Here is a 24,634-nt window from a genome sequence, read left to right as displayed (position 1 = left end):
AGGCTCAGCAATGTTCTTAGGGACTACAGAAGAGGCAAGAGGCCTTTTTTTTTGTCACTGAACTCCACTCAGGTGCTGCGCCTATTCTCCCCTCCCCTTCCGCCCACCCAACACTATGTCTGTGCTTGTGCAGGAACATGCTCTTTGAACAATATACAGCAAGCAGGAGAGAGGGAGAGAGTCTGAGCTTTAATTTTAAGGATGGATCCTCATTCACCTTTGAAATTGTCTGGGATTAAATACAACTATTTTAAGTACAACATTCTCACCAATGACCCTGCTGACTGAAAAGTGGGCTGGGACCCTTGTGAAAACCTCCAGACGATTAGGGAGCAAATCATTTTATCGTAGTGCCAAAATTTTCCCATTTAAGGAGCAAAAGTTTGCCGGGACTGTGGGCTTTAAGTATGTGTACATTGATTCAACTTATTTTCGAGGCATGAAACACACACTGAAAAGCACACGTAATGGATTCTACCTGCAACTGCGGGACCCAGGCATCTTTTCAGCCCTCCTGGAAGGCCCAGTAGCCGGGCGGCTCTTGGACACGTTCTTTGGCCAGTTCTCCTGGGTCGTGGATGTTCCTCAGTAGAACTCAAGTCCCGCCTTCCGGCGTAAGACGGGGCTTCAGTGGGCGGGGCCCGCCACGTGGAGCGAGGACCGGATTCTCAGACGGCGCCTCCGCCGTTACCGCGGCGCAGCTCCGGGTTAGCCCCTTAGCCCCACGTCAACAGCGCAGGCCGGGCGGCCTGGCTTTACTCCTACGCTGCTGACGTAACGTCATCTTGCAGGACGTGTACGGAAGAAAAAAAGAGTAAGCCGGCTCCAGAATTGGCCCCGCGTGGACTGCGGGCTGGGCGGTCAGGACCGGCGCGAGAGCGGTGAGTCAGGTAAGCGACAGGCGCGGGGATGGCGAGGCACCTGTGCCTCTCTCTGTGAGGGTTGATGCGGCGTCTGGGCCGAGGCGGGGAAAGGTATGCGCGCCGGGCCGTGGGCGACCGCGGTGGTTGCGGGAGCATCGCAGAAGCAGTAGCCGGGTGGCCCAGGCCCACGAGTGGGCGTGGGAGCTCGCTGAGGAATGGCGGCGGGCTGTGCCGCTCAGGATGCCCAGCACGGCCCCTGCGCAGTCCTTATGGTCCATATGGTGGAAGCTAGGGTCTGCGGGGACCTAGGGCACCTGACCTTCCTAGCCACCCAAATGGAGGAACTGATCCAGATGGGCATTTGGAGACTCGGCGGACCCCTTCTCGGTCCAGGGCACCTGTCTCAGTGTTGGTATTTTACCCTGGTTTGTAACTGGCCACACGCTGACTCTTGGGCCTGTGTGTGCAGTCCTCCGCAGCCCGTCTGGCTTTCGCGATCCCCTCCTTAAAACCAGGCCCCCGCGCCGCCGACGAATCCGCTCACGACCGCATTTTGCAGTCTGGCATGCGGTCCGTGAGCAGTAGTTCCTGGCACGTCAGGGAGCACCTGCCGCCCCCATTATCCCCAGCTCTCTAAGGCGGTGAGATTTATTGTCGGGTCTTTGTCTATAAGTGAACCATATACCGATTCTGTATTTCTGGGCGAAGTTTGTTAGGACTAAAGTTCAAGTCTTCGTGCAACTCAGTAAGATAAGGGCTTCCTGTTTAGAACCTATAAAGAGGTACTTGAGAAGTGTTCTGGGTCAAAACATGGAAACCCTTTTCAACTGATGACGTTGAGTCTAGACACACAGCGACACACATATCATAACCTTTGCTCCCTGGAATCAGCTATCTGCTTTTTAAGGGCATAATAAACACTTTTTGAGAGCATAATAAACTCTGGCAGGATGAACCATTCCTTGCAGTGAGGAAGGGGTCAGCCAGAGGCAGTGTGGTTGTAGGGGAGAGTCTGGGAGGCTGGGTTTCTAGGTCAGTTTTCGTCCTAATAACTTAGCAACCTAAACATTCAGAGCTTTCAGTTACATTTAGATAAGAGAGGGGTAAACAGTCAATAAGTATAATTTGTGTAAATATTCTCTCTCCATCAGAGAATATTTATTGAATTATTTGTGACTGTGGCAGGTCCTGAAGGAAATAAAGAAATGGTTTTAGGATACCATTAGTGCCCAAAGGACAGAAGGAGGAAAACTGACGTTTATTGACCATCTGTTGTACACAGACACTCCATGCGTTATCTCATGTAATTCTCACAATAATCCTATGAGGTCTTTACTGTTATTGTCCCTGATTTACAAATGAAGAAACCGAGGCTTAGAAAGATTAAGTAATCCTCCAAAAGGCACACAGCGAGCAAGTACAAAGCTTGAACCCAAATCTATCCCTACTTCAAAGCCCATGTTCCCATACTGTTTACTGTGCTGTCAAGAGGAAGTTTATAATCTAGTTGGGAAAAGCATGAAGCAGTTAAAAGGTAACCTGTAGGATTATACCCAACTTTGAATGCTAGAGTTGCTGGGAAAGGTTCATGAAGGAGATGGAACTGGAATTTTAGTGTCATTGCTTGATTATTTTACCATTTTGGCTCTTCTGAATATTTTGGAGAATTAATATGGAAATAACTGTTTAGCAACAATTAATGAAGGAATTTACACAAGAAGCAAGCAGACCATGGGCCCGAGTCATCCTTCAATATTATGAAAATAATTTTCTCTTGTGATCTTCCAGACTGTCACTAACACAGAAGTCAACAAAGACAGCACTTAGCACTTTCTGTTGCCTATTAGATGCCATATCTTTTACAACAGATGTATCCTGCCAGTCTCTTTTCTCCCCTTTCTGTCTGTGCCTTTGTGCAGTATAAATTGAAGAACAGTACACGGCACTCCTTGTTTCTCCTCACTATCGAGCTAAATGCTAGTCTTTGAGGCACATTTAAGAGGGCTGGAATATCTGCACCTATCCATACAGCATAAGTTAAAAGGAGGCCCCAGTAAGCAAAGAGGGTGCAGTATTTTTCTTATCTTGTGAAAGCAGCAATGTCCCAGCTACAATAGTAAATGGCATATTCTGTGTATATGTACAGGAAGGAGCCCCCTACCTTTTTGTGAAATACATTATTTTTGTCTAAAGCCTCAAGTTTGATCTATGGTGGTAAAATGCCCACATGTTCTTAACTCTGAGTTTCTAGCCATATTACTCATCTTCCTTGGGGTGTGCCCAGTCATTTAAAATGTCAGACATTTGCAGACATTGCCACGCCTTCCCAGGGTTGTAAGAGTGTGCTTTAGATTCCTGCGGATGGCAGGGAGAAAGACATGGCAGCAGCCTCTGGCTTTTCCTCACTTTTATGTGTCAGCAAGGATCAAGCTGACATTTCAGATATGCAGTTTTCAGAGTTGTGTTTGGGAGTGGGAGGAACAGCAGAAAGGTGGAGATCACTCTTGTTGCATGTTGGATCTGCTTTTGATCTTTTGGAGACTGATTCCCCCAATGGTGTAGGAATTGTAGTGAGGATTTAGTATCAATACATAAACACTGTACTTGAAAGATTTTTGTCACTTAGAAGATTCAGAAGCCTTAATTGCCACTTGCTTACATAAAAACTAAGGCTCTCTATGCCCCGGCTAGAGTGGCTCAGTGGATTGAGTGCCAGCCTGCGAACCAAAGGGTTGCTGGTTTGATTCCCAGTCGGGGCATGTGCCTGAATTGCGGCCCAGGTCCCCAGCAGGGGGCCCACAAGAGGCAAACACACTTTGATGTTTCTCTCCCTCTCTTTCTCCCTCCCTGTCTGGCTAAAAATAATAAATAAATAAAATCTTAAAAATAAGACAGCTAAGGCTGTCTAGGGAAGGAAGGATTGAGTTGGAGCACGGGAAGGAGCCTTTTTTTTTCCCCCCTCTCTTTCCTACACTATACAAAGGAAGTATGTTTTTCCCTAATACAGAGGAGTTTGGAGCAGGGGTATCAAATTTTTACTCTGAAAGTGGGAAAGGAGAGGAAAATAAAATGAATTGTCTGGTATTTTTCATTATTCAGTTTTTAAAAAATCCTACAGGTACTTTAATCAGTGACTACATCACAACATGCTGAGTCCAGTCTACCGCTCTGGGTTCCAGCTCTTCCGCCAGCGTCTCCTGCCTTGGGCCCGATCCACAGCTCTCTCCAGATCGCGTATGTACCATTGAAATCTTAGAGGTGTGTGGGAAGTTTGGTTGGAGTGTTTCAAACAGGGTTTTAAAGGAGGGAAAAAACAGAAAATGGCAGAATTGGACAAAGACAGTAAGCAAGGAAGCAGCCTACTGGTGAAATGTTCTAAGGGTTTGTTTTTATCAATGAAGTGAAACTTTTGGACAAAATACATAGTTTTATGGCATAGAATCTGGTGACAGGTACAGTATATACTTACTTTCAAATTCATCAGGTTGTATATATTAATTTTGACACTTTTTGTATGTCAAATAAATAAGTAACTCAAAATTAAACAATGTAAATAAGGTGTTACCTATATTCATTCCCCCAAAATTTTATAGGCTATTTTTGTTCATTACTTTTTTGTAATTAAGTATTTTTAATTTTGAGATAATTATAGATTCACTTGCAGTTATAAGACTTAATACAGAGGCATTCCTTATACCCTGTACCCAGTTCTCTCAATATCTCAACCGGGATGTTGACATTGATACAGTCAAGATAACATTTCCATCCCAACAGGATCCTTCAAGTTTCTCCTTTCTGGCCATCCCCCCCTCTCTCTGTCTCTAACCTCAGCAACCTCTACTCTGTTCTCCATTTTTATAATTTTGTCCTTTCAGAAATGTTATATAAATGGAATCATACAGTATGTGACCAGTGGGGAGGGCTTTTTTTTAATTAAGCATAATTCCCTGGAGACTCACCCAACTTGCTTGTGTAAATTAGTCACTTTTTCTTACCGAGTGGTATTTAATGGTATGGGCGTACTACAGTTAGTGTAACCATTCACCTATGGAAGGGCATCTGGTTTCCATTGTTTGACTATTATGTATAGGGTTGCTGTGTACAGGATTTTGCCTGAATATAGTTTTCATTTCTTTGAAATAAATGCCCAAGAGTTTGATTGCTGGGTCATATGTTGGTTAGTTTTACAAGAAACTGTCAAATTGCGTTTGTGGAATGGCTGTACCTTTTTATATTTACACCAGCAACGTATGAGTGATCTGCTTCTCTGCATCCTCACCAAAAATGTGATGTTGTCACTCTTTTTTATTTTATGCATTCTGATAGGTATGTGGTGACATCTCACTGTGGTTTTAATTTTGCTTTTTCCCTAATATCCATTGATGTTAAATACCTTTTCATGTGCTTATTTGCCATTTGTACATTCTCTTCAGTGAAATGTCATTTGCTCAGTTTTAATTGGATTGCTTGGTTTTTTACTCTTAAGTTTTGAGAGTTCTTTATTATTAGATACTAGTCCTTGACCGATATATAATTTGAAAGTGTTTTCTCCCAGTTTATAGCTTGTCATTTCATTCTCTTAACAGGGTCTTTCACAGACGAAGGTTTTTTGTTGTTGTTTTTTTTCATTTTGATAAAATCCAGTTTATCAGATTTCCCTTTTATGGATTGTACTTTTGGAGTCAATTCTAAGAATTCTTTGTTTAGCCCTAGATCCTGAAGATTTTCTTTCTTTCTTTCTTTCCTTCTTTCTTTCTTTTTTTCTCTTTCTCTCTTTCTTTCTTTTAAGGTTTTACGGTTCTACATTTAAGCGCATGATCATTTTGAGTTAATCTTTGCGTAAGGTATGAGGGTTAAGTCAAGGTTCATTTTTTTTGCCTATGGATGTCTAGTTGTTCAGCACTGTTTCTTGGGAGGCTATTTATTAGATTTTGAGTCATCTGCCTCCTTGATAACACCTACATCTTATCACCATCCTATCTCCAAACCTTACTGCAAGGCTAGATGACTTGATTATCCACTAATCAAGCTTATTATCATCAGAAAAAATCTCTATTTCCCATTCATGTAAAGAACAGTGTAAGGGTTCACTCATTCATGTAAAGAAGAGTGCAGGGTCTGGAATCGGGCTCCCTGGGTTTGAAAACTAAGTCTGCTACTTCCTTGGTAAGTAAATAATGACAAGAGCTGCGGATTTAGGTCACACTTTTATGGATTGGCGTGTTGGGCCGGGCTCAGCTGCAGAGTGGTTCTGTGTCTGTGTCAGTTTTCACATTGGCTCGGGGCTGATTGTTGAGGGTGGGAGGCCTCTGCTGGGACCATAGATCATCTCCATTCCCTGTGGTCTCGTCCGCCCCATGGCATCCGCCCCATGGCTTCTCTACCCCAGGCTTGCAGTCGAAGCGAGTCATAGGGCCAGCACAGATTCAAGAGGTTGGAGAAGCTTCAAGTATCCTGGCTGTTTTTGCATCTGGTACTGTTAGTAAGTTACTCAAATTCTCTGGGCCTCAGTTTCCTTATTTATAAAATGAGGCTAATAACTAACTCATAATACCTAAATCATGAGAATTAACTTATGAGAATTTAGTAAGATAACAACAGCGATGGTGATGATGACAATGATAGCTAACACTTTTTTATAATACAGCTAATATTTGGGTGTTTCCTTTGTGCCAGTCCCTGTTAGTGCTCTTTTTTTCCACTCACAACTTTATGAGATAGGTAAGGTTACAGCAAGTGAGCGGAAGGTTGAGATTCTAACCCAGGCAATCTGGCTCCAGAGTCCACACTTGACCTTTTATAGTATATCCTCTGCCCTGCAAAGGTGTAGGAATAGTTAATACAGCTCTTAGTATACAGTAAGTATTCACTTCAGTGTTTTTATTCTTGATTCTCAGTAGCCTCATTGATAGAAGGAGGTACTTTCTTATCTTGTCCCTAGATTTATTTTTCTGTTTCTGTATCCAGATTTTTCTGGAGCCTAAGGCCCTGTGTTCACTGACCACAGTAAGCAGAAAAAAAGAAAAGAAATGTAAAAGGCAAAGTGAGAGAGCATATAGATACAAACGTGGAGGGAAGTAGAAAGCCGGGAAGGGAAAAAGAAATTATGTTGGAGTTCCTTCTTGTTCAGGCCTGTGGACTTTGATGCTGAAAAGGTAAAGGGCATCTCCTTCCTTGGAGTATGATCCACGGCACTTTTGAGGAATATGGACAGCCTTACCCCAGCCCTGCCCCAACATGTGTGCACACACATACACCTCAGACATACTAGGAGGAGATGGCTGTTCTTTGGGACCTAGAGCCTATATGTTCCTTAGAAAGTGGGAAGAGATTACCCATTCCAAAGCCTTGGATTTTTCCAAAGGAATCAAGGCCTTCTCAGTCTTCAATATGGACTCTAAAAAGTATAATACACCACACCCATTAAAAATGCCCCCAAGAGAGGTAGGGTCAGTCTGGGAGGGTGAGAGCATTGTTGAACAGGAAACCCAAAAAGCCCTGGATCCCATAGAACCCTCCTTGGTGCTCTAGCCTACTGGACATGACTGCACTTTCATGTGCTTGAAACCCTGTTGTGGCCTCCTCTTGAACCTTGTCACCCCTGATCTACTGTGACCCAGTTGCCAGCAGCCAGAGTGACCCTGATGGCCTGGCTCTGAGCCGAGCCACCGTCTGCTAATAAGGACTGTACATCAGGTTCTCATTCATGCTAACCTGGCCTGATAGATTCTGATTGGTTTTTGTCATGTGATCACCTGGACTGACATGCGTGGTTCTACCTTTGTCCCGGAGGTGCCCTAGGGTATCAGCACACTTCCACGACAGGGCAAGCCTATAGTGGGCTGTCATGAAGAAGGGCCGGCAGACCTAGTCCTGAGAGCTGTCAAAGGGAGGGTGTAGCTCTCAGCTCTGCGGCCTCCGATGATGCCAAGTCCACGCCTTGGGGGAGTAAGTCTCTCCCCCTGCCACCTCTCTGTCAGGTCAGCAAGGCCAGAGCTGCTATGTATATAACTTTTAAGCTTAGACTTAGGTATATATATTGCTTAGGATAATAACCTCAGAGGCTGAGCCAGGGCAGCTATATTGATGAAGCTAATGAAGAAAGGGAGCTCTCCATGGAACTTTGCCCCAGCAACAGACCGGTCCTTTAGTCTCTGGGACTCCACCAGCAGGAAGAAGCACTACACCTGTGGGGCTAGCAAGGGTGCCAAGTGCCAGGTCTGTCCTACATGATGCACTTACTGAGCAGCTTTTGCCAGCAATTGGACTGCAAGCCTGTTATCTCCAACAGACTTGAAGCACGGTCACTTTTAAAAATCTTTCGTTAAGAGAGGGAAGAAAGGACTAATTCCCTGAAAATGTTCTTTCTGAGATGGATGAGTGAAGTAGGCAGAGAGGGAGGAGAACACACAGTGATCTTCCAGTCCACAAGAATGAGATCCTGCCTGCTTTACCCACCATTGTTGCAGCGTAGAGAAAAGGATAGAAGCTGGGTTGTAGTTAGAGGAGTTAGTGGTCTGTAGTAAGGAGACAGGCAATAGGTCTAGAGAAATGCTGAGAAATCTATCTGTAAATGTACATGGAGGTAATAGTGGTTGATTCAAGTGGAGGAATTTATTTTGTAATAGTGCAGTTATAGAAAAATGGTCCAAAAGGTCGCTTGGAATGATTACTTTTAATTCATTAATGTTTCTCATGTGATTCATAGTGAACTCTTGGGGAGGGAGCGGGGATACCTAAAATTTAGTCCTGCTGAGAACCTGTGTTGCCCATGTTGTCTCGCTTCCTACATTCAAAGAATCCCACCAAGCGAAGGTCCATTTGCAGTGAGTGAGACCATCTGTCAACAACTCCCGTCCACAGGCAGCGTCTCTTCCCCTGTTCAGGCCTCGCCTGCCCCTCTGCCTGCACCCTCATTCTCCTTCTCTGTCAGTTACAATCAGGTCAGGTGCGTGTATCAGAAAACCCAAAACAATAATGGCTCAAACAGGCTGGAAAGCTCTTTCTCTTTCTCCTGGGAGAGGCCTGGGGTCCTAAAAGAAGGAAGGCAGTCAAGGGCTTCCAGAGCATTGTGTGAAATCATCCAGCTTCCTTGCTCTTTTCTTTGGCTTTCCGGTTCTTACTGTGCTGTCCTAGAGTCTGGAGTGGACGTTTGAGCTCCAGCCTTTATACCCGTGTTCCAAGCAGCAGGATGGATGAAGGGAGAAAGGAAACACTTTTCCTCTTTTTTTTTAAACTTTTTTTTTGTTTACATTTAATGTAATTTCAGGCAAAAGGCATCAATAAGTAACATAATAATGGGTAAGAAGAAGAGATTCTAAGAGGCAAAGTGGTTCTACATCTAGAGAGTAGTTGGGGGTGAGTGGGGCTCTGAGCTTCTGAAGCTTGGTTTATGTGGGAATAAATAATGGCCATGAATTGGCACAAATAGGTGTGGCTGATGGCAGCTTGAAACCAGGCAACCATGGGTTGAGATCTCTGGAAGCACTTTTGCTTTTAAGGAAATTCCTGTAAGTCCCACATACGTTTTCTCATGTATTACATTAACTAGAACTTAGGCACATGGCCATGTCTAGCTGAGCAAGAAAGTCTGGGAAATGTAATCTTGTGACTGGTGGCTCTGTACCCTGCTAGAATGGGAAATCTCGGACTGTGACAGAGCGAATGGGTAATTGGTAAGCAGTTAGTGGGAAGAGTTGGACCCTTGAGAAGTGGTGAAGGGGTTCAGTGCCTGACATTTAGCTCTTAGTGCTTTTGGCTTATGTAAGTCTATTTTCAGCTTTTTAATCTAGTTTTGTTTGTTGTTTTGTTTTGCTTCCTTAGAAGCCTTATACAGCTTTGCAAAAATAAAAATTAAAAAAAGGAATCAGGGAAAGATTGCTTAGGGGCAGATGTCGAAAGATTTAGTTATTTGTTTTTAGAGGGAGGGGAAGGGAGGGAGAAAGGGAGAGAAACATCAATGCGTGGTTGCCTCCCCATCACACCCCCCCACCCCCCACCCCCCCACCCCCCACCCCCCACCCCCCACCCCCCCACCCCCCCCCCCCCACCCCCCCAGGACCTGGCCTGCAACTCAGGCATGTGCCCTGACTGGGAATTGAACCAGCAACCCTTTGGTTCACAGGCCGGCACTTAATCCACAGAGCCACACCAGCCAGGGCTATCCAGTTGCTTTTATCACTATTACAGGTATCTGGATTCATGCTGCCATGTCAAAGAGAAAATTTGTAGGTAGATTAGTTATAATTTTTTATTACTCACACTAATTACTTTGCACTTAATTGTCTTTGCTAATCAGATTCACTCTATTTTTATAGTGGTGTAGCTTTAAAAGCACATATCCTGTATTTTTTTTATTATGAAAGAAATGCATTTATATTGCATATATTCAGAAAATATAGGAATAAAAAAGAAAAATCACCCATAATCTATTAGGAGATAAAATATTAATATTTCAATTTATTTTTTGCATCTTTTTTCTATGCATTTAAACATGTCCATGAAACATACCATGAATATTTTCCTATGTTATTAAAAATTCTAAAAATGTTCATGAATCCATCTGCCCTTTTTTTTGGACATTTAATCTCGTATAGTCGTATTATAAATAACACTGGTGAACAGCCTTCAGATGAATCTCTTTGTCTTGGTCTCTGATTAGTTTCTTAGAATAAATTTCTAAACATGGAATTGCCAGATGAAAAGATGAGAACATTTTTAAGGCTTTCGATATGTTTTGCCAACACATCTTCAGAAAAAATGGTTGCTAAGCTCTTCACCAGCCGTGTGTAAGTGTGCTGCGATCTGTGCAGTGGGTGCAAACTCCACACAATACTAGAATAAGAACATGCTAGGTATGGCTTTTGATATGCTGGTTTTACTGAGTTAAGAGAGATAAAGCTATTTTTTTAGCGGCTAAACTGGTTAATATTGTGCACATATCTTTTTAATGAGACGATATATTGTCTTTTTCTTTTCTTTTTTTTGCATTTGACTCTGGGGGCTGCAGATCGTGTCCAGCCTTCAGCCATCAGAAATGTTCGTTCTTGGAGCAACATCCCCTTTATCACTGTACCCCTCAGCCGTACACATGGCAAGTCTTTTGCTCACCGCAGTGAGCTGAAACACGCCAAGAGAATCGTGGTAAAACTCGGAAGTGCTGTGGTGACCCGAGGTGATGAATGTGGCCTGGCACTGGGACGTCTGGCATCTATTGTTGAGCAGGTAATTGCCAAGATGGAAAAGTCTACTGAATTAAAATAAAATAGGGGTTTTAAGTCATTTCAGATTTATCAACTTTTACTAGTAATCTTGATTTGAGTGTAATAGGTTGAACCTAGTTTGGAAACTCCCTTTCCTGCTGAAGGTGCCAGCGAGAGACAGCATCTTAGGGCAAGCAAAGGGGATGTCAAGAAGTGGACCTGACTTCATGCATTTCATCCCTCAGGCTTCTTAGTAATAAGGAGCTGTAGATGTCGGTGTTTTCTAATCCTGGCTGCACATTAAAATTGTCTGAGGACCTGGAGGTGCCTGGGTTTCACACAGTCATATAATATGCATGTCTGGGATGAGGCTCAAGCAACGTATTTCAGGTTTTCCAAATGATTATAATATATAGTTAGGGTTGAGAACTCAGGTGAGTGTATGTAAATATTGAACTTTTCTTTTCCCTGTTTCGTTTGGCTTTTTCTTTTTAATTAGTCCAATAATTTTGAACTAAATGTGAGCTATCATTGCAAAGATTTTCCAAGTCCAGATATTTAAAAAGGAATCACCAGACTCTACAGAGAAAACCCATGTAAGGCTTTCATTTAAAAGCAAAAGATATGCCCTGGACAGTATGGCTTAGTTTGTTGGAGTATCATCCTATAACTGAGAGGTTGTGGGTTTCACCCCTGGTCTGGGCCCATACGACATCTGGTCTGGGCACGTAGGAGAGGCAACCAATTGATGCTTCTCTCTTGTATTGATGTTTCTCTCCCTTCTTCTGTCCTTTCCTCTCTCTAAAAGCAATGAAAAAAATATATCCATGGATGAGGATTAAAAAAATAAATATTTGAAGGCAAAGGATACAAGCAGCATGAGAGACGGTGCAAGCATACAGTGGGGGTCTGAGAGACAGGCAAGCTGCTATGCATAAGCCCCCTGGAGTCTTTATGTGGAGACAGGAGCCACATTTTTTTCCAGATTGAATCAAGAGAGATCTGTGTAAGGAATCTTGGCTTTGGAAGGGCTCAAAGCCAGAGTTTCCAGTGGGGATTTAACGCCCCACTGGCCATGCAGTCAAGCCACGCTGACTGCAGATTATCAGTAAGGAAACTGACCTTGGGGGTTGACAGTAGCAGTTTTGGACTTGAAACATGTCACAGATCCCCCTACCATTATCTTTGCCAAGAGCAAGGATCAACAAACTTTTTCTGTGAAGGGCAGATAGTAAGTATTTTAGGCTTTGTAGGCCATGGTCTGTGTCTCAACTACTCAGTTCTGCCATTGCACAAAAGCCACCTTAGATGATAAGTAAATGAATGAGCATGGCTCTTTTCCGTTAAAAATTTGATTATAAAAAACAGATGCAGGTCAGATGTGACCTGTAGGCCATAGTTTGCCAGCCTTTGACGAAGAGTCAAAACCTAGGCATCCTGGAGATAACACTAGAGCTTTTTCATTCTAGCTCTAACTCAACTCTGTCCTTTATAGCCATGTTTTCAGTTTTTAGAACAACTTTACTGAGGAGTTGGAAACTGCTAACCTGAAACTTGGCGGCATTTTCTTCTTATATTTCTGTACTAAGCAATTACTATCAAATCTGCCTCCCAGATTGAGCCCATCAAATCAATTCAGTTTAACAACTATTTGCGTAAGGGCTACATTTTGAAGGACTTAGCAGACTCCGAAGGTCCTCTCTGCTATTGGGGAGCTAGGACTGGGACTCCCAAAACAATTAGGTGGTGGTTTAAAGCAGTAAGTGTTCAAATGAGTGGGCGCAAATGGCATTGACTGATGGGTCCAGGGACAGAAAAGTCAAATGACAGTATGGTTATTCCTGGGGCTTCCTAGGAGAGCTGGGGCTCAGCCTGGGCCTTTACAATTGCACCAAGAGAGGGGACATGGTCCATGTTGTTGGGTGCACAGTGTGAGCGATGCCGCAGCAGTTGTGCAGACCAGTGTTTCTGGGAATGAAGAGGCTCTACAAGTGGATTCCATATGGGGGACAAAAACAGGAATGAGTGCGGCATGCTGGTGGGCCAGGGAGGAGGTGAGCTTGTAAGCAGTGGCAGTGATCCTCTCAGGGAGAGTGGGAAGTAAGGCGGACCATGCCATCAGGCAGGGCTTTGGCAAAGCAGAGCAATTGACGCTCAGTCTCCAAAGCAATATGAAGATTTTGAGCAAAGGAGAAAATTGATGAAAACAGTGGGGAGAACCTGGTAATGATCTTAGATCACCAACTTCCCTTCTAGAGATACCCACAGGCCTCATGAAAGGGCTTTTTAGATCAAGGCATTGCTAATATGCCTTGTCCGAGGCATCTGATCATGTTAGATAGATGCTGGAGCCTACTTAAAGTGGCTTCCACTGGCCAAAGATGGAAGGTAATTTCTGCAATGAATTTAAACACATGAAATATGTTTAAATCCATGAATTTGTAATGACACCTTAAAATAATAGCTCGCTGGTCATCTTTGGAATATACTAGAAAATCTACTCATTATATTGAAACTGGTGAATAAGAGGAAAGAGACACACATCTGTCCTGCCTTTCACAGACAAACTACACCTTGGGGTCATCAAGTAGTTAATGAAGGAAAATGTCCCTTTATGGAAGTGGTTAGCCTATGAATGAAGAAAGAATGAATGATTTCAAATATCAGCATTTTGCAGCCCTAATAATTAACAGGTCTTTGTGATAGTCATAAACAGCTGCTAACACCACAAAAAGAAAGATAGCCAGGCACTATGTATCCCCTTGATGGACACTATGACCTATAAATTCTTGACAAAACAAATCAAGCCTCCATACCTAATAGCAGTTTACAGGGCTGTAGAATACAGCAGTAAACTCCACCACAGGGACACAAGCAGGAACATTGAGGCTGGGAAACCCTGGAGGACAAACAACCTAGTTTCTTTAACAAAAAATAAGGGGAAAAAATGCTGGAGGAGAAACCTATGGATTAAGAAAGGATGCAAGAGACATTTCAGTTAATTGCAATGTATGGGCTTAATTTGCATCTCAGTTTGAGCAAGATGAAAAAATCAGAGACATGTAAACACTGCCTTGATATTTGATATTAAGGAATTATTTAAATGTTTTAGATCAGCAGCCCCTAATCTTTTTGGCACCAGGGACCAGTTTTGTGGAAGACAGTTTCTCCATGAACCCGGGGCAGGGTGGGGGCCTGGGAGGACAGGAGATGGAGCTGAGGGGGCGATGTGAGCAAAGCTTCACTCCCTAGCCCACCGGTCACCTCCTGCTGTGCAGCCTGGTTCCTAAAAGACCACAGACCAGTGCGGGGGGGGGGGGGAGTGCATGACACCCCTGTTTTAGATGACATTTGTTTTATGGGTGCATACATTCCCTGTCTTTTAGCAATTATTGATGAAATATTTACAGATAAAATCACATGTCTGGGGCCTTGGAGTTTTATAAGGAATATTGGGAAGTGAGAAAATGGCCACGAGATAGTGGTTGAAGATGGGTATGAGTACATGGGAATCCGTAATATTATTCTTACCACTTTGGTTAAGTGTGAGATTTTCTATGATAAAAATATATTTCTTAAGCCCTGGCCAGTGTGGCTTAGTTGGTTGGGTTGTTGTCCCACAGACCGAAAGGTCGCAGGTTCGATTCCCAGTCAGGGCACCTGCCTAGGTTGTGGGTTTGGTCCCCAGTTGGGGTGTGTACAAAAGGCAATCAACTAATGTTTGTCTCTCACATCGATGTTTCTCTCCATCTTCCTCCCTTCCTCTCTCTCTAAAAACAATGAAAAAATGTTCTTGGGTGACGATTTAAAAATAAGATTATTTTTTAAAATCATGGTTGATTGCAGCTGTTTGTGAGTTCCTGAACCAGTTATAGGGTTCAAGCATCAGGAAGAAAGGACAGGTTAGAAATATTGACTCTATTTGCATCTTGAACCTTTAATTAATTCACGTGAATCTGCCCAAGGTTGGGAACAAATGTCTGGGTTCTGGGCGTACAGAACAGAGCAAGGTGAGCATCTGTCCCTGGACTAGCGAAAGGTGACCCGGGGGGGGGTCAGATACACCCCAGAAATAGCCGCATCTCCCCAGTTCATGCCTTAGAATTTGAGAAGGCATCTCCTGAGTTTATGTTGCAATTCCTAGTTCCTGACTTCCGGGCTTTTTTTTCCTGTAACAACTAGGCCTTTTGCAAATACTAAACTGCAACAGGTACCATCAAGCCCTATAGATACCAAGCCTGGCTACACACCAGTATCCCCTATTAAAATATTCTGATTCCTATCTGCTTCCTGCTTACCAGATTTGCATTAGCAATAGGAACCTGTATCTTTACCAAGCAACCTGGGTGCTTCTTCCCCGAGCCAGTCCACTGCTGGTCCCTAAACCAGCATTTGGGATCCACTCAGTTATCTATCCCACCTGAGTCTCTTGGGAAGCAAGGAAAGAGATATTACAAGTGACTTCTGACTCCTTGTTCTTCCTCAATGTCAGGTGTCAGTGCTACAGAATCAAGGCCGAGAGATGATGCTGGTAACCAGTGGAGCCGTAGCTTTTGGCAAGCAACGCTTGCGCCATGAGATCCTTCTATCTCAGAGCGTACGGCAGGCCCTGCACTCAGGGCAGAACCAGCTGAAAGAGATGGTGAGTACTGCTTGCCCAGCCCCTGTACCAGGGGTCCTCAGGCCTCCCTCCTTCCCTTCCACCCACACCTTGTCTATTGGTGTGTTACAGGCAATTCCTGTCTTAGAAGCCCGAGCCTGTGCAGCCGCGGGGCAGAGTGGGCTGATGGCCCTGTATGAAGCCATGTTTACCCAGTACAGCATCTGTGCTGCCCAGGTGAGAGGCTGGCCTTTGCTCAGGGCTGTGGGGCCCGGGAGGGCAATTGCCATGGAGCAAGGAGACTGTGAGTTGGGCTCTGGAGCTGGATTGCCAGGAGACAGCCTCGGCTTGACCACTGGCTAGTTGGGAGATCTGGAGAAAGTTTTTTAAGTCTAACCTTTTTGTGCCTCAGTATCTTCATCTGAAACATTGAAGTGCCTACTTCAGAGGGTTTTTCATGAGCTTAATTAGAAAGTATATTAAAAGCATTTAATACAGTGTCTGGTACACAGTACACTCTCAGTGTTAGCTCTGGTTCTTGTGCTGATACCTCTTAGGGTTACTACGACTGCTAATACTACTGAAGACAGAAAAGTTAGATGTCTTTATTTCATTGGCAACTTCGACCTCAGGTGGCATGCTTCACTTGGCACCTGGTTGCCCTATGTAATAGATATCAAAAGGATCTGTTGAATGTCGAAAGGAATGCTGGTGGTTGGTTGGTTTTTTCATTCATTCAGCAAATATTTTTTGAGCACCTATAGTGTACCAAGAAATCTGCTAAGCATTGGGGATACAGTGATGAACAAATCAACCATGGTTCCAGTCCACATGAAACTTAGAAATTTTTAGTGGTTACCTCTCAGTGTTCTAGAACCTCCTTACTACATTATTTCTTTTTTACCTAAATTTTCGGAATTTTTTTCAATTGTATTTTTCATCAGCCAGCAACTACACACTGAATAGGCCTAAATACCACAAAACAACTGAACAGTCAGTTCACAAAACAATGGAAAAAACCTAACTCCCCAGGTTATTATTTTTAAACTCCTTTGCTGCCTCTGACCCATTTGCGCAGATGTTACTTTACACAGGTGATGTTGCATTAGCGTCCTTTCAGGTTATGCTCTTGCATTTCCTATTGTTTTGTTTCCCCATCATTTTCACAGTTGTTATTCAGTGACGTTCTGGTATTATTCCAGAGTGTCCTTGAAAAAGTGAGCTGGAACAGAAAGGTGTGAACTTGTCCACCTGTTTCCTGTGGCTGGAGACCCCACTCTCTGTCACCTTAGTGGTTGGTTTGTTTTTTTGTCTGTTAGCATAAATACAATGGAAATCTCAATTTCTGTCTCCTCCCTGTCTCTCCTCTGTCACAATCCAATGACAGTTTTGGTCTTTGATTTTTTCAAAGTGCCTGGAGCAAGTTGAGGAAACTCAGGTCCAGGAACTGTTTTTGTATTGTTTTGCTTTTTCCCAGGTTCGCTGTTTCTGCTTTTTTTGAGAGGTTGTTTGGTTGGTTGGTTTGTTTTAAGGAAAGTCCCATCAAAAGTCAGTGCACATTGGCCGTTGTTTCCAGTAATACTGATGTGACAGGAAGAGCTCTGCCCCTCCACTCCCAGCAAGCACCCGTCCGTGGGCCCCTCCCCCAATGAGCTGTCTGCTGGAAATCTTTGCCCTTTGTACTTCATCCTGTAGTTTATTGTTTTCTTTACTAATTCTGTTTTGAAAAGCATTGCCATGGCTTTCCTTGGTAAGTTTTTGGTCAGGGCAAAGACTTACACAAATACAGCAGTGTATTTTTTCTTCATAGAACTGAAACTGATTTGCATGTTACGACACTGTCCTTCTGCAGGCACATACTCTCCTCTCTCGGGGCTGTTGTCTCCTACCTCTTATTGGTTAAATTGCAGGAGCCGCAGGTATTTTCACGAGACCTTTATACCTCCTGCTTGTCTCTCCTACACACACATGTTAACTTTTATTGTTTGACCTTTTACCACCAGGACTAGAATCTATATGGTCTCCTTTGTCCCCATCCTGTTTCCTACAGGAATGAACTTTTCTGAAAAGGAGTTTGTGATCTATCCTTACAAAAACATGCCCCATTCCACTTTCCCCAAATTATCAACATTTTTATTCTCCATCCCAGCAGCTGGCACAGGACCTGGCATTTCAGATGTACTTGACGTATTTTTTCAGCAAATGAGTGACTGAATTATTTCCCTTGGAGTTGTTACCATTTTGTCTTCATCACCTGCATTTCGTGACATTCAGGTTGCTGTTACCTTAGTTACCACAGCCAGGCCCTAGTTTAGGGCATAGCCTTTTCCACTATTTCAGTACTTCCTTCTTGACCCCCTTCTTCAGCCGTTCCTACATCAGTCTGCCTTACACACGAGAACCCTCTTCCTTAAACCTCAGAGGGTTTTTGGTGAAACACGTATTCAGAGCTTCAGGGTTTGTTACCTTTTAGTTCCTTGCTGTCTTCCGCATTCACCCTTCTCTCCTGCTACACAGAGCTGAGCACCTGGATTCAAGCAGGGAAGCAGAGCTGACTGCCAGCCCCACCCCCGCTCTCCCTCTCCCTCTGAACTAAGTTATGCTCATCCTTCCAGTTTCTGACTAAAGAATCACCCCCATAAACCTCTCAGGTTAATCCCACATGTTCAGACACGGTCTTGGTCTTTGTCAACTGCAGTAGTGGTCGGCTGCAGAGCAAGAACAGTGGGAACACAACCTTGTTGCCTTTTAACTCAGACACTTCCCGGCTGGGAAGCGTTTATTCATTCGCTGACCAGATGTTCTATAGCCAGACCCTGAATCAGATGCTAAGATACAAAGATATATTAGAAACTAATGTAAGTCATTACTTTGCCCAATATTCCTCAAAAGTAGATATGTCAGTTTTCTTAATTTTGTAAATGGATGAGATTTGGTAGCTCTGTGAGAATTAAAGCATTTTTGCAAGAAGTCCTGAACATCATTAAATCTTCCAAGTGATTCTGACTTTTTCCCCATCTCTAGAAAAATTGGGTAAGCATCCAAAGATGTGTGTTCCAGCGCGATCTCTATTGGGCCTCAGAAGCCTACAGTTTAACTCCTCCAGTCTCAGCATCTTTAAATGCTATTCTTCCTAGGAAGTTCATCATTTTTCTCTCTCCTCTGTTCTTGATCTATTTAAACCTTTTAGATTTTGGTGACCAATTTGGATTTCCATGATGAACAGAAGCGCCGAAACCTCAATGGGACACTTCATGAGCTCCTCCGAATGAACATCGTCCCCATCGTCAACACAAATGACGCTGTTGTCCCCCCAGCTGAGCCTAATAGTGATCTCCAGGGGGTAAATGTGGGTGAAGTATTCCTAAGGGTCAAGCATGCTGGAGACACTAATGCTACGCTGTGTTGCACGCACTAACACCGGACATTGGGCACTAACACGAGGGAAAGACTGGGAGAGGAGGTGGCGTCGTGAGCCGTGGTACATAAGCACTTCTGGAGTCTGAGGGTTTCACTCAGCAGGGCGAGGCATGGGAGTGATTTAAGACCGTGCTGTGAGCATGGCTTGTACATGTTAGTGGCTGGAAGGGTGCGTGCTTGGAAAGGGGGTTGCCAGTAGGCATGGTGTCTTGCAGACAGAAAGGGCCTGCAGAAGCTGTCATCCGTGCACTTGGTCATTAATTGTGCCTGCCAGAGCTTAGCTGAGTGCTCCTGTGCACTTCTTTTTGAACTGTATAGCTCATTCACTTACGACTTTTTATCTGCGTTCCAGGTTATTAGTGTTAAAGATAATGACAGCCTGGCTGCCCGACTGGCCGTGGAAATGAAAACTGACCTCTTGATTATTCTTTCAGATGTAGAAGGTACAAAGCAATGCCTTTTCCTTTTATCCAGCCTTTGTTTTAAATTCTACATGTGAAACACTTAAGTTTCCCTCTTTGAGTCCTTCTGATCTTTTTTTAAACTACGGACCATTATTTTCTGAGCTATGCAGTCTGACAAAAGGTTTTTATGACTCAGAAGAAGGTGGGGGAGTCTGGGAGATACAGTTTAAATGCTGAAAGGTTCCCATCTCCAGGGACTTTAGATTCATTTTTTTAACAGCTTTTTGGAGATATAATTCACATACCGTACCATACCATTCACCTATTTAAAGTTTACAATTCAATGTTCTTTAGTGTCTTCATACAGTTTTTCAACCCTCATCACAGTTTTGGAACACTTTTATCACCACAGCAAGAATCCCCATACCCATTAGCAGTCACTCCTCACTTCCCCACAAACCCTCCTGCCCAGTGCAACCTTCAGTCTGCGCTGTCTCTGTTGATTTGCCTGTTCTGGACATTTTAGGTAAATGAAATCAGACACTAATGCTGCTTTGAACTTAATATACAAGTTTTAGTATGAACGTGTTTTTAATTTTACCTCGGAGTAGAATTGGTGGATGATGTGGTATAACTCTGTGGTTAGCCTTTGGAAGAAATGCCAGGCTGTTTTCCAAACCATGTATACCACTTAACCATGTAAACCATTTCCCAAATGTGTAAAATGCACCATTTTACATTCGCACTCACAACATATGAGGGCTCTTGTTTTTCCTCATCCTTGCCACCACTTACCTCTTGTTATCTGCCTTTTTGATTATAGCTGTCCTAGTGGGTACAAAGTGATACTTCATTGTGTCAGTCACTTTCAGTTTTTAATGTAATTCATAAGACAGAGTATTTTAAATTGGAGCCATTGCAGAAAATCCAGGCTGTGTGGCCACCATGTCTTATGTGTTACTCTAGTCCTTTCTCCCCTTTTATGGAGGGGCCCCTCTTGGCTCCAGTTTGACTCTCCATTCACTTCCTACTTTCCTAAGCTGTTCCCATGGACCTTTGGACCCATAAGGAATATGAAAGCTATGTAAAAAATAGGCCCAAACTGTAGGATCCCCAAAGTCCCCCATTACCTTACCAGGAGGTGAGGAAAACCTGGTTGGTTCCCAGCACATGCCTCAGACACATTAACCTGGCCGGGCTTGTTCTCCAGTTTGCACTCCAGCCGTGTAAGGTCAGGGCAGGAGCTGTAGGGGCAGACAGAGGTGGATCGATCTGCCTCCTGCCTATGTAGGGGGTCAGAAATATCATACTTACGTGTCAGTGTCTTTACCTGTAACCAGTCTCAGTACCATGTTTATCCACTGTAAATATGAAATCTCAGGATAGGAACAGCTAATTTGGGGTAAGAGTAAGCCACCTGGAGAGGAAGGCATTTTGCTTAATCAACAGATTTTTTTACATTAAAATTCTGCTGTGCTCAAATGCTGCACTGCATACTTTATGAATGTCAGTTTATGCAATCCTTGTAACAACCCTGTAAAATAGGTAGGGTAGTCCAATTATTCAGATGAAGAAATTAAAAATTAGGTTCATATCTGTTAAATGATATATCCAAAGTCACATAGCTAGTTCTTGGTAGAGGCCAGTTTCCAGTCTTACTCTTTTCAGTTAAAAACTCTGCACTCTTCCCTTGGAAGTATGTGAATTTGAGAGATCAACGTATAAAACCCAGTTTGAACTAGACTCTAGTGAATGGCTTTAAGGTAGCCCCATTCACCAAAATTGGTCATACAAGTTTGTGCTCTTAATTCTAATTGCTTATCCACTGAATGTTGATTTTTAGAACAACATCAGAATTGTAAATATCCTCTTGGTGGGTCTGAGAGGCTGCTATAATGGAAAAAGAGTAGGCGGAATATCAGAATGCTAGGAACCTCTAGATGTCTCTGGAGATGGTTTGGCTTAGAAGTGTCCAACCTTGCCTATCCTATTTATTATATGAAACCAAAACAGCCTCAGAATCCGAGCCCGTGACCACAATGCACAGTATCTTCTGGGAAGAACTGGCCCTACATCCCAGGAGCTGCGATGTGCTGGGTTGCAGTGGACAGAGGTTGTGAGAGATGACTTTTCCTGTTACTGCTGCACACGGACTTGTTCTGTACAGACACCGATTTCCTCCCTCCTCTGACCCCTTCTTTTCTAGAAAGGACGTGTGTAGCAGGGCTGTGTTAAAGATTTGGAATAGTGGAGCAGAGGGGTGTATTTTAGCACAAGAAAAGCAGTGAGTTAAAGCCAGAAGCATCACTGCCCCAAATATCCTTCAGCCAGTCCCCAATCAGGTACTGTTCCTCCCTGTCTGTGTCCCCCCGAGGCCTAGACATGACTCCATTTCCTCAGGCCTGTCTTTTGAAACTTCCAAGGCTCCAATTTGCTCAGAGAGAAATTGTGAGGATTTTTAATCTTGGATTGTATGCATGTAATTTCATGTAATTCTTGTCACTCTGCTCATTTATAAAACGGGCACAGGCTTGATGGTGATAAATCCAGACTGAATGCAAGAGCATGTGCTCTTCTGCTAGCTTAGCCTGCCCTTCACAACAGCTCGCCCGTAACATGGGGTGTATATAATTAGGGTGCTGTGAGAGTTAATGAGAACTGGTTTCACATTTCACCCTGCTGGGAAAAATAGTCACATTAAACAGTATGTAGCTGCTGCGCTGGTTCCGTAAAAGTCACTCATCTTTGTCAGTTCCACCGTTAGGTTCAGCAACATAAGTAGCAGTGGCAGAGATGAGGGCAGTTTCCGGGTAGACTGTGGGTGTGGCTCATGAATTTTGTGCCAAGGATGTGACCATGCTCTGATGCTGGCAGACGTTTGCTTATTAAGCCTGGTTATAGAAGTATGTAAGGTAAGTCCTCCCAGAGCTGTTTCTCAGTGTGGGTAGACGCCACCGGTCCCGCGTTCTCTCTTCTGGGCAGCACTGGTGGAACAGCAGAGTCCGTCCGGTTAAGCAACAGTGGTTGGCAGTGCCTGGGAGGCCTCTCTTGGGGACACTTACTTCCACTAAAGCAGTGCTACTGGCCCTTGTTTACTTTTTAGGCCTCTTTGACAGCCCGCCAGGGTCAGATGACGCAAAGCTCATCGATATATTCTATCCTGGAGACCAGCAGTCTGTGACATTTGGAACCAAGTCGAGAGTGGGCATGGGTGGCATGGAAGCCAAGGTGAGGACTGGGGCTTTTGCTTCCTGTAACAGCTCCAAAAGCAAAACAATGCTTCCTCGTTTTTACTTTTGTTATTGTTTGCAGGCTAATGGTTCACATACTAGGCACATACACTCTTATATGCTCATATTCACGTATCTGGATACAGGCTTAATGCACATTGTGTGCCAGTATTTAGTCATGTCTGGGTATGTATTCTTTTCATTAACATTATATAAAGAGTGTGTATTGTAAACTCCTTAAGGGTAAGGTCTGTGTAGTTTTCATAATTGATAAATCCCCTAGTGTTATCAGCTCAAATATTTCTTGATGAAATCTTGAAAAATTCTTCTCTCCCATTGTTCTAAGACGTTACATCTTTAAGATACAGCATCATGTAGCAATGGCAGAGATGAGGGCAAAAGTCCCCTTTACAAAGCTAAAAGTGCTCAGCTTCAGACTCTGGTCAAACACGAGGCTGGACACTAAGGTGAGGCACAGGACGGCAAGTGTGACAGTTGCAAGTCCCAGTATGGTCTTGGAGAGGGAACGCGCTGAGCATGAAGCGTAGGTTGCTTTGTCTTTAGGCAGCACATGCCACGCTTGGGCTGGGAAGAGTGCACAGGCTTGGTGTGTTTACAGAGCTTCTGAAACATTCCTTTGTGTACTTAAGTTGCTCAGTAGCACCTTGTATTTTATCTCATTTTACAAATTTAAAGTGTGGGTTACCAGACCCTGCAAAGGTCTGAATCTCATCTTTGGATCTTACCTCTTCTACTAGGTGAAAGCAGCCCTCTGGGCTTTGCAAGGTGGCACTTCGGTGGTTATTGCCAATGGAACTCACCCAAAAGTGTCTGGGCACGTCATCACAGACATCGTAGAGGGGAAGAAAGTCGGCACCTTCTTTTCTGAAGTAAAGCCTGCTGGTAGGTAGTTCGTGGAGTCCTGAGGTCTGTGGATGATAGCTGGTGATGCCGTTGCCTAGAGGGTGCTGAAGACTGAGCGCTCAGTCTGGGAGCACAGGTCCCGAAGCTGATGTGTTGATATTTTGAAACATGGTGGTGTTTTGATCACTATTTGCAAAACTGGAGTTTACTTTGCTTTTGTAAAATTTATCTTAGCTGCCTAACTCTGTCTCCTAATTCTCTCTAAAATCATTAAGTTAATACAAGCTGCTCAGACCAGTGTGGCTCAGTTGGTTGGGCATCGTCCCACAAAGCTAAAGGTCTCTGGTTCAGTTCCCTGTCAGGGCACATGCCTGGCTTGCATGCAAGTCTCCGGTTGGGGCACATGTGAGAGGCAACCGATTAATGTATCTCTCACACTTCGATGTTTCTCCCTCACTCTTTCTTTTTCCTTTCCCTCTCTCTTAAAGAATAAATAAATAAAATCTTTAAAAAAAAAAAAAAAGCAACCATTTTAATCAAGAAATATTATGCTAGGTCCATGGTGGATGCCACATACTTACGAGAGATGCATAAGGTAGGGTATGTGCTCTCAGGTGTTCACAAAGATGGACTTGTATTATAATCTACATTCAGAAAGATAAACACATTAGAAAATATAAGCCAGAGTGAAACTGAAAAGAACTTTAGAAGACATAAGATACATTGTCTACCCCAGAAACACAGACAAGTTTCTGGTGTTTATACTTGAGTTAACCTGGCATTTCCTTTTGCTATTTTATTGGGCAGAGTGATTTCTGTATGTGCAGCAAGCATAGCAAGACACCAAGTGCACGACCCATGCATGTGATGAGCCTGTGTACGTGCTGGGATAGTGCCAGGGAACCAAGCAGACCATGATCTGATACTTGCACATGTGCTTGCAGGTCCCACTGTGGAGCAGCAGGGAGAAATGGCTCGATCAGGAGGAAGGACGCTGTCCACTTTGGAACCAGAGCAGGTAGTGACCCTAGCTGATTGTTCCTTTTCAGAG

The 24,634-nt window shown here is 43.7% G+C and overlaps 1 protein-coding gene across 2 annotated transcripts in view; it reads left to right on the top strand.

The window, feature by feature from the left end:
- The first annotated feature begins 795 nt into the window (after positions 1-795).
- ALDH18A1 (aldehyde dehydrogenase 18 family member A1) overlaps positions 796-24,634 on the top strand; it is a 38,721-nt gene continuing 14,882 nt past the window's right edge. Inside the window, exons 1-10 of one of the 2 annotated variants that reach the window (XM_054581275.1) lie at positions 796-890; positions 3,982-4,097; positions 10,873-11,087; positions 15,558-15,707; positions 15,798-15,902; positions 18,856-19,014; positions 19,438-19,528; positions 22,593-22,717; positions 23,478-23,622; positions 24,528-24,601. In XM_054581275.1, coding sequence (XP_054437250.1) covers positions 4,010-4,097; positions 10,873-11,087; positions 15,558-15,707; positions 15,798-15,902; positions 18,856-19,014; positions 19,438-19,528; positions 22,593-22,717; positions 23,478-23,622; positions 24,528-24,601 — 1,152 coding nt within the window. In that variant the 5' untranslated portion in view covers positions 796-890; positions 3,982-4,009. The remainder of the gene's footprint in view (positions 891-3,981; positions 4,098-10,872; positions 11,088-15,557; positions 15,708-15,797; positions 15,903-18,855; positions 19,015-19,437; positions 19,529-22,592; positions 22,718-23,477; positions 23,623-24,527; positions 24,602-24,634) is intronic. The other variant, XM_054581278.1, reaches the window with a different exon arrangement.

The sequence above is a fragment of the Pteronotus mesoamericanus genome, unplaced genomic scaffold, assembly GCF_021234165.1.
Source record: "Pteronotus mesoamericanus isolate MK-2021 breed Mesoamerican mustached bat unplaced genomic scaffold, CSHL_Meso_final contig_657, whole genome shotgun sequence".
NCBI classification, from domain to species: domain Eukaryota; kingdom Metazoa; phylum Chordata; class Mammalia; order Chiroptera; family Mormoopidae; genus Pteronotus; species Pteronotus mesoamericanus.
Note: the sequence above shows the minus strand (reverse complement) of the source record. Positions and strands in the feature narration are given on the sequence as shown.